General features: G+C 42.3%; 1 protein-coding gene across 1 annotated transcript; it reads left to right on the top strand.

The window, feature by feature from the left end:
- Window positions 1-2,601: 2,601 nt before the first annotated feature.
- On the top strand, window positions 2,602-14,232 carry adnpb (activity-dependent neuroprotector homeobox b). The gene is made up of 4 exons (XM_057830609.1): window positions 2,602-2,991; window positions 8,698-8,814; window positions 10,319-10,411; window positions 10,487-14,232. The coding sequence occupies exons 2-4, from the start codon at window positions 8,707-8,709 to the stop codon at window positions 13,343-13,345; spliced, it is 3,060 nt and encodes a 1,019-aa protein (XP_057686592.1). The 5' UTR covers window positions 2,602-2,991; window positions 8,698-8,706; the 3' UTR covers window positions 13,346-14,232.
- The last annotated feature ends 2,758 nt before the right edge of the window (window positions 14,233-16,990 follow it).

Raw genomic sequence — 16,990 nt, 5'->3', positions numbered from 1 at the left:
GTCGACGAAAGGGGGTGGCGGACACCGCCTGCCATCGGTCCTTAGCTATTCCCGATCTTCTGGATCGAATCAACTGAATAAACTAACCACTGAATTATGAACTAATCTACTGGATCTAATCAACATAATGGACTATTGGGAAAATGAACAATCAAGGGGGATGGTTAAGTTAAAAAAAAAAACTTGTAATCACTACGCAATCTGAATGTCGAAAATTGTTATTCGATATTTTCTGCGTCCTATGGTATACTGGGGGCGGGTTTCAATAAGCTTCGGCTTCTCCCGTCTGCCCTTTTCTTTTCGGGTTGAATTAATTGTAAACACATATAAATGCTGTATGTTTGTTTGGATTTGTCATGCCTGAAGGGAAAAGAAAGAGAAGAAAGAAAGAAGAATAAGCCCCCAAACTGTCAAAAAATAAGCGATCAAATGTATACTGTTGTGTGTACGTGTAATTGTAAAAATGCTTTACAAAGCACTCAACAATTACAGTTGCTGGCCCGGATGCTCATGCTTCTCTGCATGATGGTTGGATGATCTGTCTGAGGCTGAATCATCTTTTGATTGACAGCGAAATGAGCGAAACCGGGATCTAGTCATACTGTATTAACATCCACGGAAGGCATTTTTCAATTTTCACTCCGTTGTTCTGAGTTAAACTGGACACTCATAATCATCCTAGTGACACTAGCTTTGTTCAAAACAACTAGTGAAAAGCTTCTATTTCTGTTTTTTTTGTTTGGAAATTTCACATCTGGCACTGTGGTTTCTTTCCATACTAAGCCCCTCCATCGTCACAAAGCACGCACAGGCGGACACACTTTGAGCTTCCCCTCACTGAAAGACCAGCATCCGCCACTGCTCTACAGGTAAAGGGCCTATAACGCAACTAACACTTACATTTTTTTGTTTGTTTTTATGTGCTACCAAAATGCATCTAGAGAAAAAAATGTCACCCAAAAATGACTGCATATTGATTTTAGGCTTGTTTTAAAGAAGATTGTCGGTCTGTCGTAACCCATTAATTAAAAACAGTGTAATAGTAGAGGTGTAAATGACCGATTTATTGATGTTCGATACAATTTCAAATCTTTGAACAGCAATATTCCAAAGTCTGCCACGGTTCAATTAAATTCATGTGCTTTCAATGGATTTAAACCGATATGTAGACCATAGACTTCATAATGATATTGACTGGACACATTCCTCAGACACTGCGCCACGCCTTCAAGTAGGGGGCCGTCCCACACTATGCTTCAGTCGGTAGCAGTTATTCTCAAACACATGCAGCGATCCAACGCCGGATTTAGGTTGAAAAAGTACGAGAGCTGTACCATATACATACAGGAAGGGTTGTCTCAGGAGTGATTTGTTCGAGGATTCAAGGTAATTATCATATTTTTTGTACCATGCATGCATTTTGAAACACTGTGAAAAAAATCATTAGGAGAAATTAACCACTACGGCATTGGCGTCGCAATATTTACGTAAAATAAATGCTAACTGCCCGATTTTTTGCTTTTAACCAAGAATCGAGACAAGAATTGAGGCATTTAAGCATTTATTCACGAGAATTTTCAACGTAAAAAGCTCTTTGTGGTGATAAGGCGGCGCCACAGTGGCTTAAATACGAGCAGCACATTCGACATATTTACATAAAATTCCCATTCTGTTTTGTGTTTTTTCATTGCACGCAAAATCAATGAAGATATTACTATCAAATCATTTGTAATTGCAATCATTTTCTGGTACAAATTGAGCATTATCTGACAGATCGCAAGATCCACCATCTTAAGCAGCCTCATCCAGCTCCTTTTTAATAATAATAATAAATATTAATATGATATTAATATAATACATTCTTAAAGTAAAAAACTATATCAGAGAAAATTACGGTTTTTTTTTTGTTTTTTTTAAAATCCACACAATAAACCTGGTGTTAGAATTCTTACTATTTGCTCGAACACAGTTTCTAACCACCAAATGTCCCCAGACTCCTCACCACACACCCAGGTCAAAGAGGAACAGCGTTTTTTTTTTGTTTTGTTTTGTTTTGTTTTTAGGTTGTTTTCGGTGTTCAAGTAAAGTAATTTACTTGGTTGTGTGTCTGCACAGTCGGCCAGCACACACATACGCACCAAAAAAAAAAAAAAAAAAAAGCCCAGTCAAAAGGGGCACTTTAGGCATGTAGAGGCAAAGGGGCAGGTGCTCAAGCATACTCCCCCCGCACGTGCCTGCTCTTTGGGATACTTACATTAACATAAAAATTAACATAAAATGAGTCACGAAAAAAATGAAGGAAAATTGTATTAACATCAAGGTAGCCACCGTGATTTTCGTGAAGAAATCCACTTCAAAAAGGACGCCCACTGTTGGCCAAAATTGTGAAACTGCAGTGCATTTTTTTAAACCTGCAGGGCCAAAGACTGCAAAATAAGAAAAAACAACGACAAACAAAGCAACGGGAACTGTCAAATTCCCTCAAACCTCAGCCAAGTAGGCGTTTGGAAAGGAAATATCGACTTTTAAATCGGCGCGCCGCCCCTGTACGCTAAATGATCAAACAACGACGTCACATCCGCTCATTTATTTGCGCCATTTTGGATGGGGGCACTTTCTCGGCTGGATGTGTATTGTCTGTCAAGAGAAGAACGGGGCAGAGAACCATGTCGTTATTAACATTGGCGTGCATTCCCGATCTTCTTAATCATGAAAAGTGATTTCCTTTTCGTTTCCCTCAACACGTGTCCGTCCTCACCGAGCTTTTTTTCGTCACATGAGGCTCGGAGCGGGTGTGTTCCTGTTTGCTGAGCAGAAGGAGGAGGAGGAGGAGAGACCCTGTCGGCGAGGGAGACCGACGGCGGGGTGACTGACCGACTCTCTCCTCCTGCTTCGGAAACACTACCGGTACTCACCTGTACGGATATCGCCGGTCGTTCCCGCTGGGGTGACGCGGAACACTCAGAACTCCAGTAGCGGATGTAAGAGCAGGTAAACTTGGCTGTCACGATCACATAGTACGTGTTTCGCTACTAATGTCTATGGAAGAAACGCTCAAATGAGTTTAAAAAATAAACGAAGAGGCAGCTGGAACGTTTCAAGGAAAGAGGGCTCCGTTGTCGGACAATATAGCCGAGCTCTCGTATCCTTTCAAGCCCTCTTGTTGTGGTTTAGCTTAGCATGCTAGGCTAGTCTAGCGCTGCTTCGGCACTCTTTGTCAAACGGCGTTAGTGTTTGTGTTTTTTTCACACAAATAGTCTATTGGAACAAAATGTCAGAGTTTGCTGATGACGGAAACGTGAAAGGTGAAATTGGACTCTTATTTGTACAGATTTCACCTTCTCTTGTTTAATTGTATTTTTCTTTTGAAGGGAGGGGGTAAGGGGGGGTATGTAAACTGATTTCCAAGTGACACTTACATCCGCGTGTATTGGAGACGTCAAGTGGGAGGGATTTTGTTCTGTCACAATTTTTATTAAAATGTTCCCCTTTTCTGATTATTTAAGCCGGTGTCACCTAGGGTTCATCTGAGCATCCCAAACTTTGAAGGGGTTGGGAGGGGGGCCTGACGTGATGTCCATACACTATGTGGGAGCTGGCTGGATGACAGGGGTCATGTCCCATTCGGAGGTGGACCATCTAGGTTTTTTCAGGCCCTCACGGTTCGTATCCATCGAGGTGATTTTCTTCCAGGCTCCTTTCAATGTCTCTCTCCCCCTTTCTCCCTTCCTCCCACTCAGCCTTGGCTTCTCTCTCTTTTTCCCTGTCTCCCTCGCCTGTTCTTCCTCCCAGTCCCAGTAGCCCTCCCCCTGTTTTCTCTCACCCGTTTCCATTTTCTCTCTCCGCTTCTGCTTGCTCTCACCCTCTCTCCCCTCCCTCCCCCTTTCCCTTTGAGCCAGTCTGTCCGACCTCCCCCGTCCCATCCCCCCCCTGCTTCCGTCGGTCGCTCCCTCCTTCCTCATCCTCTCGGCAAGCCACCCTTCCTCACCCCTAAGAGTCCATCCTCTCCCACACACACCCTCACTCCCTCCTCTGATTACTCCTTCTCCCCCTCTACTGCAGACATATTGTAAAGGCTGCCGCTGACTCAATAGGAGGCGCCATTCTGTGGCAGCATTGGGAGGCAGAGAGAAAAGGGGAGGGCGAGCGGGTAGAGGAGAAGCAAGGCATTATATAATGGAGCTCCTCACTAGCGCCATCTACATGTAATGGTAGTACTGTATATGACAGGAAAGCAAGGCAGCGGGAAGTTCGTAAATGGAAACACCTGAGTGTTTGGTAGTCCTATTTGCTCTTTTGCGCTAGGCCATCAAATGAAACAAAACCAAATCGCCAGGGTCCTACAGTTTCCACTCTCGCCAACTTGTTAGAACCAAAAGACACAAGCACAGCATATATGACAAAACCTCAGGTCAGCGAGTTTCAAAAATGAACTAAATTTTCACTCACTTCGTAAACTAAGCTGATCGTAAAGCGCTTTATCAAAGGTAAGTTAGACTATGAAATAGTAGAGGTGTGCCATCTTAGGCACCCCACGATTCGATTACGATTCAAGGTGCTACGATTCGATTGTTGAACGATGATCACTGTACTGACGTTGATCACACTTATTACAATTATCGATGCATCATACATTACTAATTAATAAAGTAGCCAAACAAATTTATGTCCTTTATTTATTTAAAATATCCTAATGATTCTACAGGAACGATGGAAACATGCACACACAACAAAAAGCTGCCCTTTTTTATTGTACAAGAAAGTGCAAAAACATTAACCATTTTAAAGTCAGTAGTTATTTCTCAGCATGCTTATACAACACACACCTGACCTTGAGATGCCCTTTTTCACAAGACGGTGAAAAAAACATTAGCTGTTTCAAAGGTAGTACTTATTTCTCTCAACAATACAATAAAATTTTCACTGGTGATGATATGAACTCCATTTTCTGGAAGCAAACAAGGTGTCTTTAGAAATAAGGCTTCTTTTAACCAATATACTTTGTTTTCACAGATTTCTGTACTATTTCGCATGTTTGTAGTGTTACTACTGTACTTAATCCTGGTTTTAAACGTTCTGCATCTGGAGTAACTTTTGTACACCACCAAATCCAATCAAAGCACAAATTGACATGGAAATACATTTTAGCAAAGTCTCTAATTAGCATAGCACTCAGCGCTAACTAGTAACATCTCAAACACAATAACAATAAAGGCTAAACAGTACAAGAGGGTTTGTGTGCTCGCCTCTGATAGACGGACACGGGACTTGGCAAAACACTCGGGACTTTTTCCAATTAACATGACTTGAACCTACTGCTAGACAACTGAAAGACAAGGAGCAACGAACTCTCACTTTCCCTCTCGCGCTAAAAAATAACTGGCGCACAGAAGAGGACCCAAAGTGCGACCGCCGGGTCCCTGCCTGTCTCATACACAAATTTATTTTTGAGTCTTTTGAAAAGGAGTAATTCTCTCGCTCAGTAACTTCAGCTGCATCCATTATAACGTTGTGTGTCCGATAAAGGTGTCCGGGCGGCGGAAGTGTGTTGAATTTCGTTCCGCTACTCGCGGCTGTCAAAGTTATTAGGGCAAATCGTTTTTGAACATTTATAAATCGTATTCGAATTGTCACGTGTTGAATATCCATGCATCTAATAATTGATTTTTCGGCACACCGCTACGAAATAGGGCTGGGAAATTATTTGATTTTAACTAGAGTTGGCCAATATGATCGGGTAGCTGATAATATCGGCCGAATGAAGATTTTAAAATGATATGTTTTTTATTATTGGTTTTGGGCCAATGTGCATGTTGCCTTCAAAGTGAATGTAGAAGCTTTCAACGTTTTTACAAAGGCTGGTCACAGTTTAGCACAGCAGTTATGCCTATTGACCATTAGATGGCTCTAAACTAAGGGGCCATTTAGATGGTGACACTGCAACACCAAGACACAACGATTGTGTTGAGGAATATCCTCGCCTTTAAACGGTGACGGCAAAAACCGAAGGCGAAGACATAAACTTTTGATTCCGGCCTCCAAAGCAGAACGATTCGATTGCGGTGATACGAACATATGAATGGAACGCGCTCGCTCAGATGACGTCAACACTCGCACATGTCACTTGGGACATGCGCCGCGAGTAAACAATCAAAACAGCAAACATGGCGGAACGCCAGCTTTAGCATACCGTTTTGATAATACTTTTAATTTAAATATATTTTATTTTTGCATTTTCGTGCCTTTCGAAGCAAAGCTGTCGCCTTGTAAGACTGCACTGCCCCCTAGGGCCTGACATGAATACTACATCGCTTTCACACAGAATTGCGACATCGTTCGAATGGAGACAGAACCATGTAAATGTGTCTCGTATTCGAAGAGCTTTACCATGTAACTGGCCCCTAAGATGCTTGGAATTTGTTATGTGAGCAGACCATTTGAATTCATGTTGCATGAACAATAAATGATTGAAAAATAATATCCACGACCACATATTGGTTTTAAATCCTTATCGGATTTTTGGAGTTTGACACTATCAGGTTATCGGATAAAACTCATTATCGGACAACTCTAATTTTAATGGTTATTTGCTACTTGCATGAACAACATTAGAACTGTGTTGCTAATTTAACAACCCAAGGCTTAGATTGACAGAGATATTTTGTAATTGTCACCTAACCTCACCTGTACTGCAATAGAAAAGAGTACGAGAGAGCAGAATTTGTTAACAAACATTGACCAGTCCAGCCATGCAGTTGGATAGCTCTTTAATTTGTTAAACATTTGATTTCATATGCTCGGGAAGAAATGCAAAGGGGGGGGGGGGGGGGACAATTAAAAGTATGTCTGGTACACGGAAAAACAAGCAAATCCCAGAACGAAAAACAAAAAAGTTAATTCTGTGTCATGATTCATGTATTAGTCATTGGCTGTTTCAAGAAGCAAACGGGATAAAACATATTAGTTTATTTTGATAGAATTTTAAATGTTATTTTAAAGTCAGTTTTCCTATCTTAATGATTTTACATTTGACTTGCAGAGGTCGCACTCCGGCTTTTCCGTGTGGCATTGCCTGTTCACCTTGTGCATGTACGTGTTTTCACTGGATACTCCTGCATATTGAAGTGTAATGTTTAGGATAAAATGCCCGATAGTGGATGGGTGGATTGATTACAGCGAACTCTATTGCATGTTATCACCATGATAGGGCACTTATCGACTCAAACTCAAAACTTGTGTAGACTTCCAAAACATTTTGACTGAGAGTCAAAATGAATTTGGTGTCAGGCGGCATCAATGGCATTGAAACATGAGCATTGAGCATGAGCAGCTAGTTATCCCAGTTTAAATTAATTGGACGTCTGTCGTTTTCAATGGCAGTTAATGAGTTAAATATGATGGAGAGAAAAAAAAACTATTTTACAGTATTTGTTACATTTACATTCAATTGTTTTTTTAAAAAAAATTATAAATCTATATTTTTCAATTCGTAAAGAATATCAAAATAATGATTACAGGTAATAACAAAAAATAAATCATTGAGATCTGGCGTCCACATATGTAGATGTCACTTTCTATGGACACAAAGTCTTTATGGTGTCTGTTTTGTTGTTGTTGCGTTATTTTTTATTTATTTTTTTATTATTTTTTTTTTAAATTACCAAAAAGTCATTTGACCTGCTAAGGGTTTAAAAAAAAAAAATGTTGAACAAATGTAACGTAACTGAAGTGAAAAACATATGTTTTAGGTGTCTTTTTCTCTCCTCATGCGTGCTGTCAACCTCCAAATACAACGTAATAACTTCACAAAGAAACAAACTCCTTCTCGTGGGACAATCTATTTAATAAATGGTTCTTTGTTGTTAAAAAAAAAAAAAAAAAAACAACCTCAAATTGGTATTTTTTTTTTCAATCATCTACACTACGACCAGTTTATAGGGTGCAGTGCGCCTTTCGCCCCGAGTCAGCTGGGATGGGCTCAAGCATTCCGCGACCCTGACAAGGAAAAGCGGTTATAGAAAATGGATGAATGAATGGGTCGTCTGCAATAAAAAAGTCGAATTAATTCATAAAATTGATTGCCCAGGCCTAAATACTACTAATTAGATTTGAAAAGTATACTTCACTAGTGTCTGGGAGGCCTATTTTTGGTGAAAAGACCAGAGATGGAATTGTGATTGATTTTTTTTTTTTTTAATGAAAACTTCACCAATTCTATAAAAAAATAAAATATGTAAATTTAAGAATTTTTCCTTACTGGTGATCTAAATCATAATGAGGGTCCATTTAAAAAAAATATTTTCCTTTGCGAATAATCTAATTTATTCGCTTCTATTTTGTCTTCCTTTTCATCCATCCGATTGCCCCTTGGGACCTTGTTGTCAGTCTTGGTACTACGAAATTGTAATAAGTCTTCCTGTGTTTGTCATTTTGAGTGCAACACAAATTACAAGAGCCGTTACCACAAAGGACATATATTCCCCTTGTAATTTTGAGTATCTTGCATGTTATGACAACCAGCCATTGCCCAATTAATTATATTTAAGTATATTAACATGCAACCAATCCTGGGTGTACATCCTGTCTTGCTTGGATTAAACACTCACAGGACACTCACAAATCGAATGGGGATAAGTGGTATAGTAAATGGATACATGGATTGAGACGGCTACATCAATGGTTTTCATTTTGATCCAGGCCACCAGAATGTTCCAGCTCCCTGTCAACAATCTGGGCAGTCTGCGCAAAGCTCGGAAAAATGTCAAGAAGGCCTTGGGAGACATTGGCTTGGAGTATTGCAAAGATCATCTGGAGGTGCGTGTGTGAACATTTTAATGCTTTATATACCTCATCTGCAAACTGATAGAGACTACTGGACCTACTGAGGAAAACTTACAGTATAGCTATGCAAACATTTTTATGTTAACTCATTGGGTACCATTGACATACAGTGGGGAGAACAAGTATTTGATACACTGCCAATGGGTTTTCCCATTGACTGTGTATGAAATACTTGTTCTCCCCACTGTAAATATGATTGGACGTCTATCTAGATAAAGAGTTAAATATTTAGGGGCTGCAGTTCTCATTAAGGCCCTTGATGGCCAATAACGAAGATCATTAAAAACCAAAGTAGTTTGTCCATTATTTTTCTCTGCAGCAAATGTACATTTAGCACTCAGGGGGCTTAACCCTCATGTAAACGGGACACAACAATGCAGCTTGGTCACCAAATTGTTCTTAAATTAGCTTCAATGCTATGTAATAACACTGACTACCTCAGTCATGATCTTTATGCAGGCTGTTTATGGTTTATGATGTTACCGGCATGCAAAGTTTTCAATTTACGAATGTAGTGCAATCAACTCGTATGTGCAGTAGTCATTATGCAGCAAGAGAAGGCTTGCTTAATTACAGCCTTAATTTATAACTTTTTAAAATTTGAGTGTATTTATTTCATGACCTAAAAGTGTTTTCGTACAAATAGTTATAGAGTTACATTTCTACTCGAGGTATAAATCACCATTTTCATTACGGTATGATATTGATACTTTGGACAACGGTGCAATATTGTAAAATTTGTCATGATTCAATTGCAACATTATAAACACACATTGAAAAAAAAAAATCATTTAAGCATTGGAGACATATTAATGAAAATCAGTCCTGTTAACAAAACAGCATATATAAAAGATGACTATATTATTTGAATTGATTGAATCATTGCTTAACCAGCCGATGTAGTGATCTGGATTAATTTATTGTTAGTTTGTTACACCCAGAATTTCTGCTAGTGTGGAATAAGACGTGGTACAAGTTTGAATGCAAATTAAGCTTAACTATTTGCAGCAGAAACTGTACTGTGTTGTAACTAAGGAAGACACCTGGGTTTAAAAATAGTTGAACTGATTGTTGACAATTGAATTTGAATTTTGTGTGATATTTTCTTCAAGTATAGAGACAAAACAAGACTTAGTGGGAACTAACAGGTATGCTATTCGTGCAACATAACATGACATCTATTGCATGGACTGATCTTCGCTGTGACTCACTCCTTTAAATACCGCTGAAGCAACACTCTTGAGATTTCACCATTGTGGCGGGAGTAACTTAAATCAAAGGCCCGTGGGTAGCCACATATTTTGCAAAGAAGCCCATAAACGTGCAAAATGTACAAAATTGGCTATGAAAAAGTTAATGTAAATACGGTTTTAATTTTTGATCATCGTGACATCTTCAAAAAAGCAAGTGGACAGGAAACATTTTCATTTGTTAAGAATTGAAAATGGGTCGTAAAATGTCTCGTTGCCTTTTGCAGGACTTCAAACCTTATACTCCACCAGAAGTTTATATAAAGCACACCTCCTGGGAAGATGTGTGCACGTGGGAGCCATCGCATACCAAAGTCCAGGTGTGTAGAATGGTAGTCACCAAAGCATTAAAATATCTTATTTGTTAAATAAACTGTGATCCTAATGTGTCCCAGGACTACAGATCCAAACCTTTCTGCTGCTCCGGCTGCCTCTTCTCGTCCAAATACTTCTCTGCATACAAGAGCCACTTCCGCAATGTCCACAGCGAAGACTTTGAGAACAACATCCTGCTGAACTGCCCTTACTGCACATACAATGGGAACAAAAAGAGCCTGGAGACGCACATCAAACTTTTCCACATGCCCAGCAACACCTTGCGCCAGGGTCCCGGGACTGTCCACCATGGAGCTCCCATGATGAAGGACGGCCTCTTGAAGAGGCCTGGGGACAGTGTGGAACAGGCCGTGTACTACTGTAAGAAGTGCACCTACCGAGATCCTTTGTACAATGTCGTGCGAAAGCACATCTACAGGGAACACTTCCAGCAGGTTGCACAGCCTTACATTGCAAAACCAGGAGAGAAGACCAACACTCCAAATGGCGGACCCACTGCAAAAACTGAGGGGAGCAATACAAGCAGCACGGCTAGTCATCAGATCCACTGCAAGAAGTGTCTGTTCGTCCCGAGGACCTATGAGGCGCTTGTTCAACACGTCATCGAGGACCACGAGAGGATCGGCTACCAGGTGACCGCCATGATCGGTCACACCAGCGTAATTGTCCCCCGGCCTAAGCCCATCCTTTTGATGCCACCAAAAACTCACGGAGATAAGACAGTCATTGGGATGGGCCCGAAGGGGATCGTCATGGCCAACCCCAGGCCTACGGCCTCTCAGCAGATGGCCCGAGTTCCCATCGCGTCCAAGCCAAGCCTGAGTGCTCAAAGTCTCCTCTCTGGGATTAAACATGAGTCAGTGGGATTAAAGTCAGGGACCAACCAGCTCTTTTCCTTTGCGAGCCAACAGGCGAAGGCCACCCTCACAGGGAACGCCCAAGTTTCACCCCAGCTGCACTCGGCAAAACATCACTTTCCCGGAGGCGCCCTGCGCAGCCCATTGTTGGTTAGCCCGGCATCTTCCCTCAAACCCAACCCCCTGGGATCAAGGGTCCAGGCGGCAGCCACCACCTTTGCATCGGTCACAGCCAAAAAAACTGGTTCCTCAGTCCTGAGCGCGTCTTACACCCAGAAGTGGAAAATATGCACCATTTGCAACGAGCTCTTTCCAGAGAATGTGTACAGTTCTCACTTTGAGAAAGAGCATAAAGCCGAGAAGGTACCTGCCGTGGCCAACTACATCATGAAGATTCACAACTTCACCAGCAAGTGTCTGTACTGCAACCGCTATCTCCCCAGCGATACCTTGTTAAACCACATGCTCATTCATGGCCTGTCCTGCCAGCACTGCCGCGCCACTTTCAATGACGTGGAAAAGTTGGTAGCTCACATGCGTCTGTCTCACCTGAACGAGCCAGTAGGCCCTCGCATTGACTCCCCTCTTACTTTCGACCTCACCCTTCAGCAGGGCAATCCAAAGAACGTTCAATTGATTGTGACTACCTACAACATGAAAGATGCACCAGAGGAGTCTGTGGCCTTTCATTCCCAGAACAACACCCCTATCTCGCCTTCCCTGTCCTCGTCCCTACTATCGTCTAAGAGGTTGTTGTCTCAGCACCCGCCTAAAACGCACGTGGGGGTACCTGAGACTGCCGGCCCGCTCAAGAATGTTCCACAAACGTCTGTACCATACAAGAGGGACGTTGGGAAGACCCTTTGTCCACTTTGCTTCTCTATTCTCAAGGGCCCCATCTCAGATTCCCTGGCCCATCATTTGCGCGACAAGCACCAAGTCATTCAGACTGTCCACCCTGTAGAGAAGAAACTGACCTATAAGTGTATTCACTGCCTGGGTGTGTACACTAGTAACATGACCGCCTCCACCATCACATTACACTTGGTGCATTGTCGAGGAGTAGGCAAGTCTCACAACGGCCAGGATAAGTCTGCTCACTCCTCACGAATCAGTCAGGGGCAGGTTGCTGCTGCCAAACGGATCGCCCTCGATCGTGCCAATACGAGTGCACCAAAAAAAAAAAGGCGGGGTCCTCCTGGAGAGAGAGCACACCCAAGAGATGTGAATGGTCCGTTTGAAGAAAACCCAGACCAACCTGTTTCCCTAGCGCTAAACCCTAAAGGACTTGAAAACGATTCATATGAATCGAGGAAGGCTTTTCTCACTCGCTACTTCAATCGAGCGCCTTACGCCACGCAGCGAGAAGTGGAGAAGCTGGCGGCCGGTCTGTGGCTGTGGAAGTCCGACATCTCCAGCCACTTTGTCAACACGCGCAGGAAATGCACGCAGGAATGCGAAAGCCTCAACCCTGCCATCTTACTCGGATTCAGTATGCACGAAGTCGGCAAAGTGAGACACGGGTTGGCGTTGGATGGGGTAGACTGCTTGTGTCAGAGCCAGCCGGGCCGTAGGCGCACATCTAGGACACGCTTAGGCCTGTCGGAACGAGCTCGGCAGAGGCTTAAGGAGTCGGTCACAGCAAATCTTGACGCCGAGATCAACACCGTTATAGACCAAACCAAGACAATCAACAGCACCCCGTTGCAGAAAACGCCTGCGGATCCTGCTGAACCAATCCCCATTGATTCTGACAGCGAAGAGGAAGTCCAGCAGGTGGCATCCAGAACGCAACATCCAGAAGCAAAAACGGCACTCGCTGCAGAGGGCAAAGTTACGTCGGACCAACAGGACATGTTCGAGGACGATGACGACGATGATGATGATGATGACGATGATGATGACGACGACGAGGATGAAGGGGTGCACCTGGAGAATGGCTTCGGTCCGACCGAGGCGGCCAAAGGGAGGGATGCCCTGCCCATCATTATTCCCAAGTTTGTACCCTCGTCTGCAAGACGGGGTGGCGATGTAACACAGCTGGGAAAGCAGCAGGTCTAACTATGAACCTAATGGACAATTTTCAAGACCTGCAGCCCCACACCAACAAATCTGCCTCACTTAGACCCAAGGAACACAAAGAAACTTCAAACAAGCCATCCAATGACATTTCAATGGACTCAAATCGCCACTGGACAGCATAAAGGATTCAATGAGTACACTTTTAGCAAACTAGGAAAAGTTTTTGGACTTGCATACATCAAACAAAAGGCATTGTTAGCATTGCTTTAGCCCCTGAATTTGTAAACATGGCGGGTTAATCCAGCTTTATTTTATTACCCTCACCCCTTTTTTTACTGAAGTAGTTTGTCTGAGAGGTTGTAAATTTGTACAGTTTTTTGACACATTTGGCCCAGTGTCACCACGCATCTCCTCTTGGATATTTTGCTGTCCAAGGTAGAGATCTGTATGCTACATGATAGTGTTGCTTTGGTGGCTGGTCTTTACCTATATGTTAACTTTATTTTTACTAAAAGTAATTTGGGAGGGGGCAAAATAAGATATGAATAAATAATTCTGTTGAATTGGTCTTTTTTTCCGCACAGAGCTGTTCTCATTTGAACAGATTGTACTTCAACTGTAGTAATTTGCAGCTCTGTGCTTATTAGCCATGACTGCAGTTTAGTTGCTGTTTTTAGTGTTCCCTATTATGCCCACCCAACTTCCACTCACGCACGCAACTGATAACTGGATGGTAACCATCACGTTTTTACAAATATATTTATCTCATGTTTTTTTGTTCGTATATGTGTTTGTTTTACACGAGTCTATTTTACACTTGCGCATATATGAATAAAGTGTTGTGAATGTTTCTCACAAAATGGTGGCCAAACCAGTTTGACTTAATTTAAATTCAAATTAAACCTCAATTTAGGACAGTAGTATCTCCTTATTCATTTGTAATGTCAATGGATCACAACTATTTGAAAATTGTTACTTAAGTCTTGCAATTCAGTTGAAGAACACTTTTTTGTTATGTGTTGGCCTAATTAGAATAACGAAAAAAAAATTAAAAATCATGATAATGCTGTGAACATATATTTTTAACCTAACTACAAAATGGATTTTTCTGAGTAAAGTGTTTCAAAATGAAAAGCATGACCACAAAACCTATAAAATGGAATTGTGGAGTTTAACTGTTGGAGTTTAACCCTTATACATTATCAAGAACAATTTTCTTTTAAATGATTTATACATTAAGTAAAAGTGTTTAAAATATAGTTTAACAGCCAGGTTACTATTTCACGATATCATTTAGGAGCTGCAGCAGTAACACGATAACAGGCCATAGCAAATTCATTTATTTGATATGAATAAGTTCTTTAATGTTTAGGGGGGACATACCATTATGAATATAGACCCTACTCACGTGACGTCACAGCCACGCCCCCGCGCCATGTTGTCCGTCTACTCGTCATGTTAATGCATTAGCGCTTCATAAATTCCTATTATGGCGTGTTTTTCTGTTCGTTAACAATAATCAAAATGGTGAAGTCGTGTGTGGCGATCGGTTGCAAAAACAGAGAAGATAGACGGAGACTTGAAGTTTTACCGTATTCCGAGAGACCTGGAGAGGAGAGCGAGATGGACTGCTGCAATTCGACGAGAAAACTGGGCTCCAAACGACTACCACAGATTATGTAGTAGTCATTTTATATCTGGTAAGATGCATTTAATATATATTTAGAGGGTTTTGGGCTGACAACCGCACTTAAGATCATTGCTAGGCTAATCGCTGACAACATACACTCAGACGTTGTGAATGAACTACCTGAAAATATATACTTATAAGGGGATAAGACAGTTGTCATACAATTAATTTACAATTTCACTATTGAGGTCAAAAGCCAAAAAATAAATTCAACTAGGGACAATCTGGAGTAGTGCTATCGCACTTCATATTTATTACATATTATATATGTATGTAGTGAGAGTGCTATCGCTAAACCATATAAACATTAAAAGCCCTAGCGCCATTGACAAATGACATGAAATACATTACTTGACAGTGGATGTTAGCAAGAACAAAAGATTTTGAATTGAAAAATTCGTAACTCACCTTTCCGAGCACAAGATAGATTCCTGCCGAATTTTCGTGGACGAGGACCTGTTTCACCCAACCAGCAACGAAGTATTTATAAGCCTCCAAGCTCTTAAAGTTTTTCAAACTTTCGTGAGAATAGGCTGATTTTGTGTGGACAAGATAGTTGTAAATATCAGGGTAGCAGATGTCAGGCAAAGACAGCAAAGACAGCGGGTTGAAAAACATCGATTTAGGCATCAAATATGGATCTGGCGAATGGATAAACTGAAGCTTTTCCACATAACGCCTTTTATGCAATGCATCCAATGAGTTTACAGCGTCAGATAACACCGGGGCTTCCATGAATTGCTCTATAAATTGCACGACTAATTGAAAACAATGAGAATAGGTCTAAAAAATACGGACAATATGGCGGCCGGATACAGCGACACGTCATTTTGTGACGTAGGTGAGTAGGGTCTGTTGAATAGGTTTAACATTCATGATTGTTTTCCCAGACTGATCTCTGCAGATTGGGGAGGATTTTTGGGGGGGAATAAAAGACATCTCTTGCTCAAACAGGCTTAATTATTGGTATGTGTACAGTTCTCCATTTTAGACTGTAAACAATGCATACCTAACCTTCAATAGGGCAAGTGACTTGTTTGGTAATTAAAAAATAATACATACAGTGGGGAGAACAAGTATTTGATACACTGCCAATATTGGCAGTGTATCAAATACTTGTTCTCCCCACTGTATATTAACATTTGGGACACTAAATTTTGTTCACCATCCATCCCATTCATCCGTTTTCTCCCGCTGATCCCAGGTCGGTCGCGGGGGCAGCAGCTTCAGAAGGGATGCCCAGACTTCCTTCTCCCCAGCAACTTCAGCCAGCTCTTCTTGCGGGATCCCAAGGCATTCCCAGGCCAGCCGGGAGACAAGTCTCCCCAGCATGTCCTGGGTCGGCTCCGTGGCGTCCTCCCTGTGGGACGTGCCCGGAACACCTCACCAGGGAGGCGCCCCGGAAGCATTCCTAATCAGATGCCCGAGCCACCTCATCTGGCTCCTCTCGATGTGGAGGAGCAGCGGCTCTACTATGAGCCCCTCCCGGATGACCGAGCTTCTCACCTTATCTCTAAGGGAGAGCCTGGACACCCTGCGGAGGAAACTCATTCCGTCCGCTTGTATCCGGGATCTTGTTCTTTCGGTCACGACCCACTGGTCGTGACCATAGGTGAGGGTATGAACGTAAATCGACCGGTAAATAGAGAGCTTTGCCTTTCGGCTCAGCTCTCTCTCCACCACGACGGACCTATGCAGAGTCCGCATCACTGCAGACGCGGCACCGATCCACTTGTCGATCTCCCGTTCCATTTTTCCGTCCCTCGTGAACAAGACCCAGAGATATTTGAACTCCTCCACTTGGGAAAGGACCCCATCCCTGACCTGGAGAGGGCATTCCACCTTTTCCCGACTGAGGACCATAGTCTCGGATTTAGAGGATTTAGAGTTTCATCCTGACCGCTTCACTCTCTGCTGCGAACCACTCCAGTGAGATCTGAAGGTCACGGCCCGATGAAGCCAACAACACCACATCATCCGCAAAAAGCAGAGCT

This window comes from Corythoichthys intestinalis, chromosome 2, assembly GCF_030265065.1.
Source record: "Corythoichthys intestinalis isolate RoL2023-P3 chromosome 2, ASM3026506v1, whole genome shotgun sequence".
Lineage (NCBI taxonomy): Eukaryota > Metazoa > Chordata > Actinopteri > Syngnathiformes > Syngnathidae > Corythoichthys > Corythoichthys intestinalis.
The sequence above is the reverse complement of the archived record's forward strand: the minus strand, read 5'-3'. Positions and strand labels throughout refer to the sequence as shown.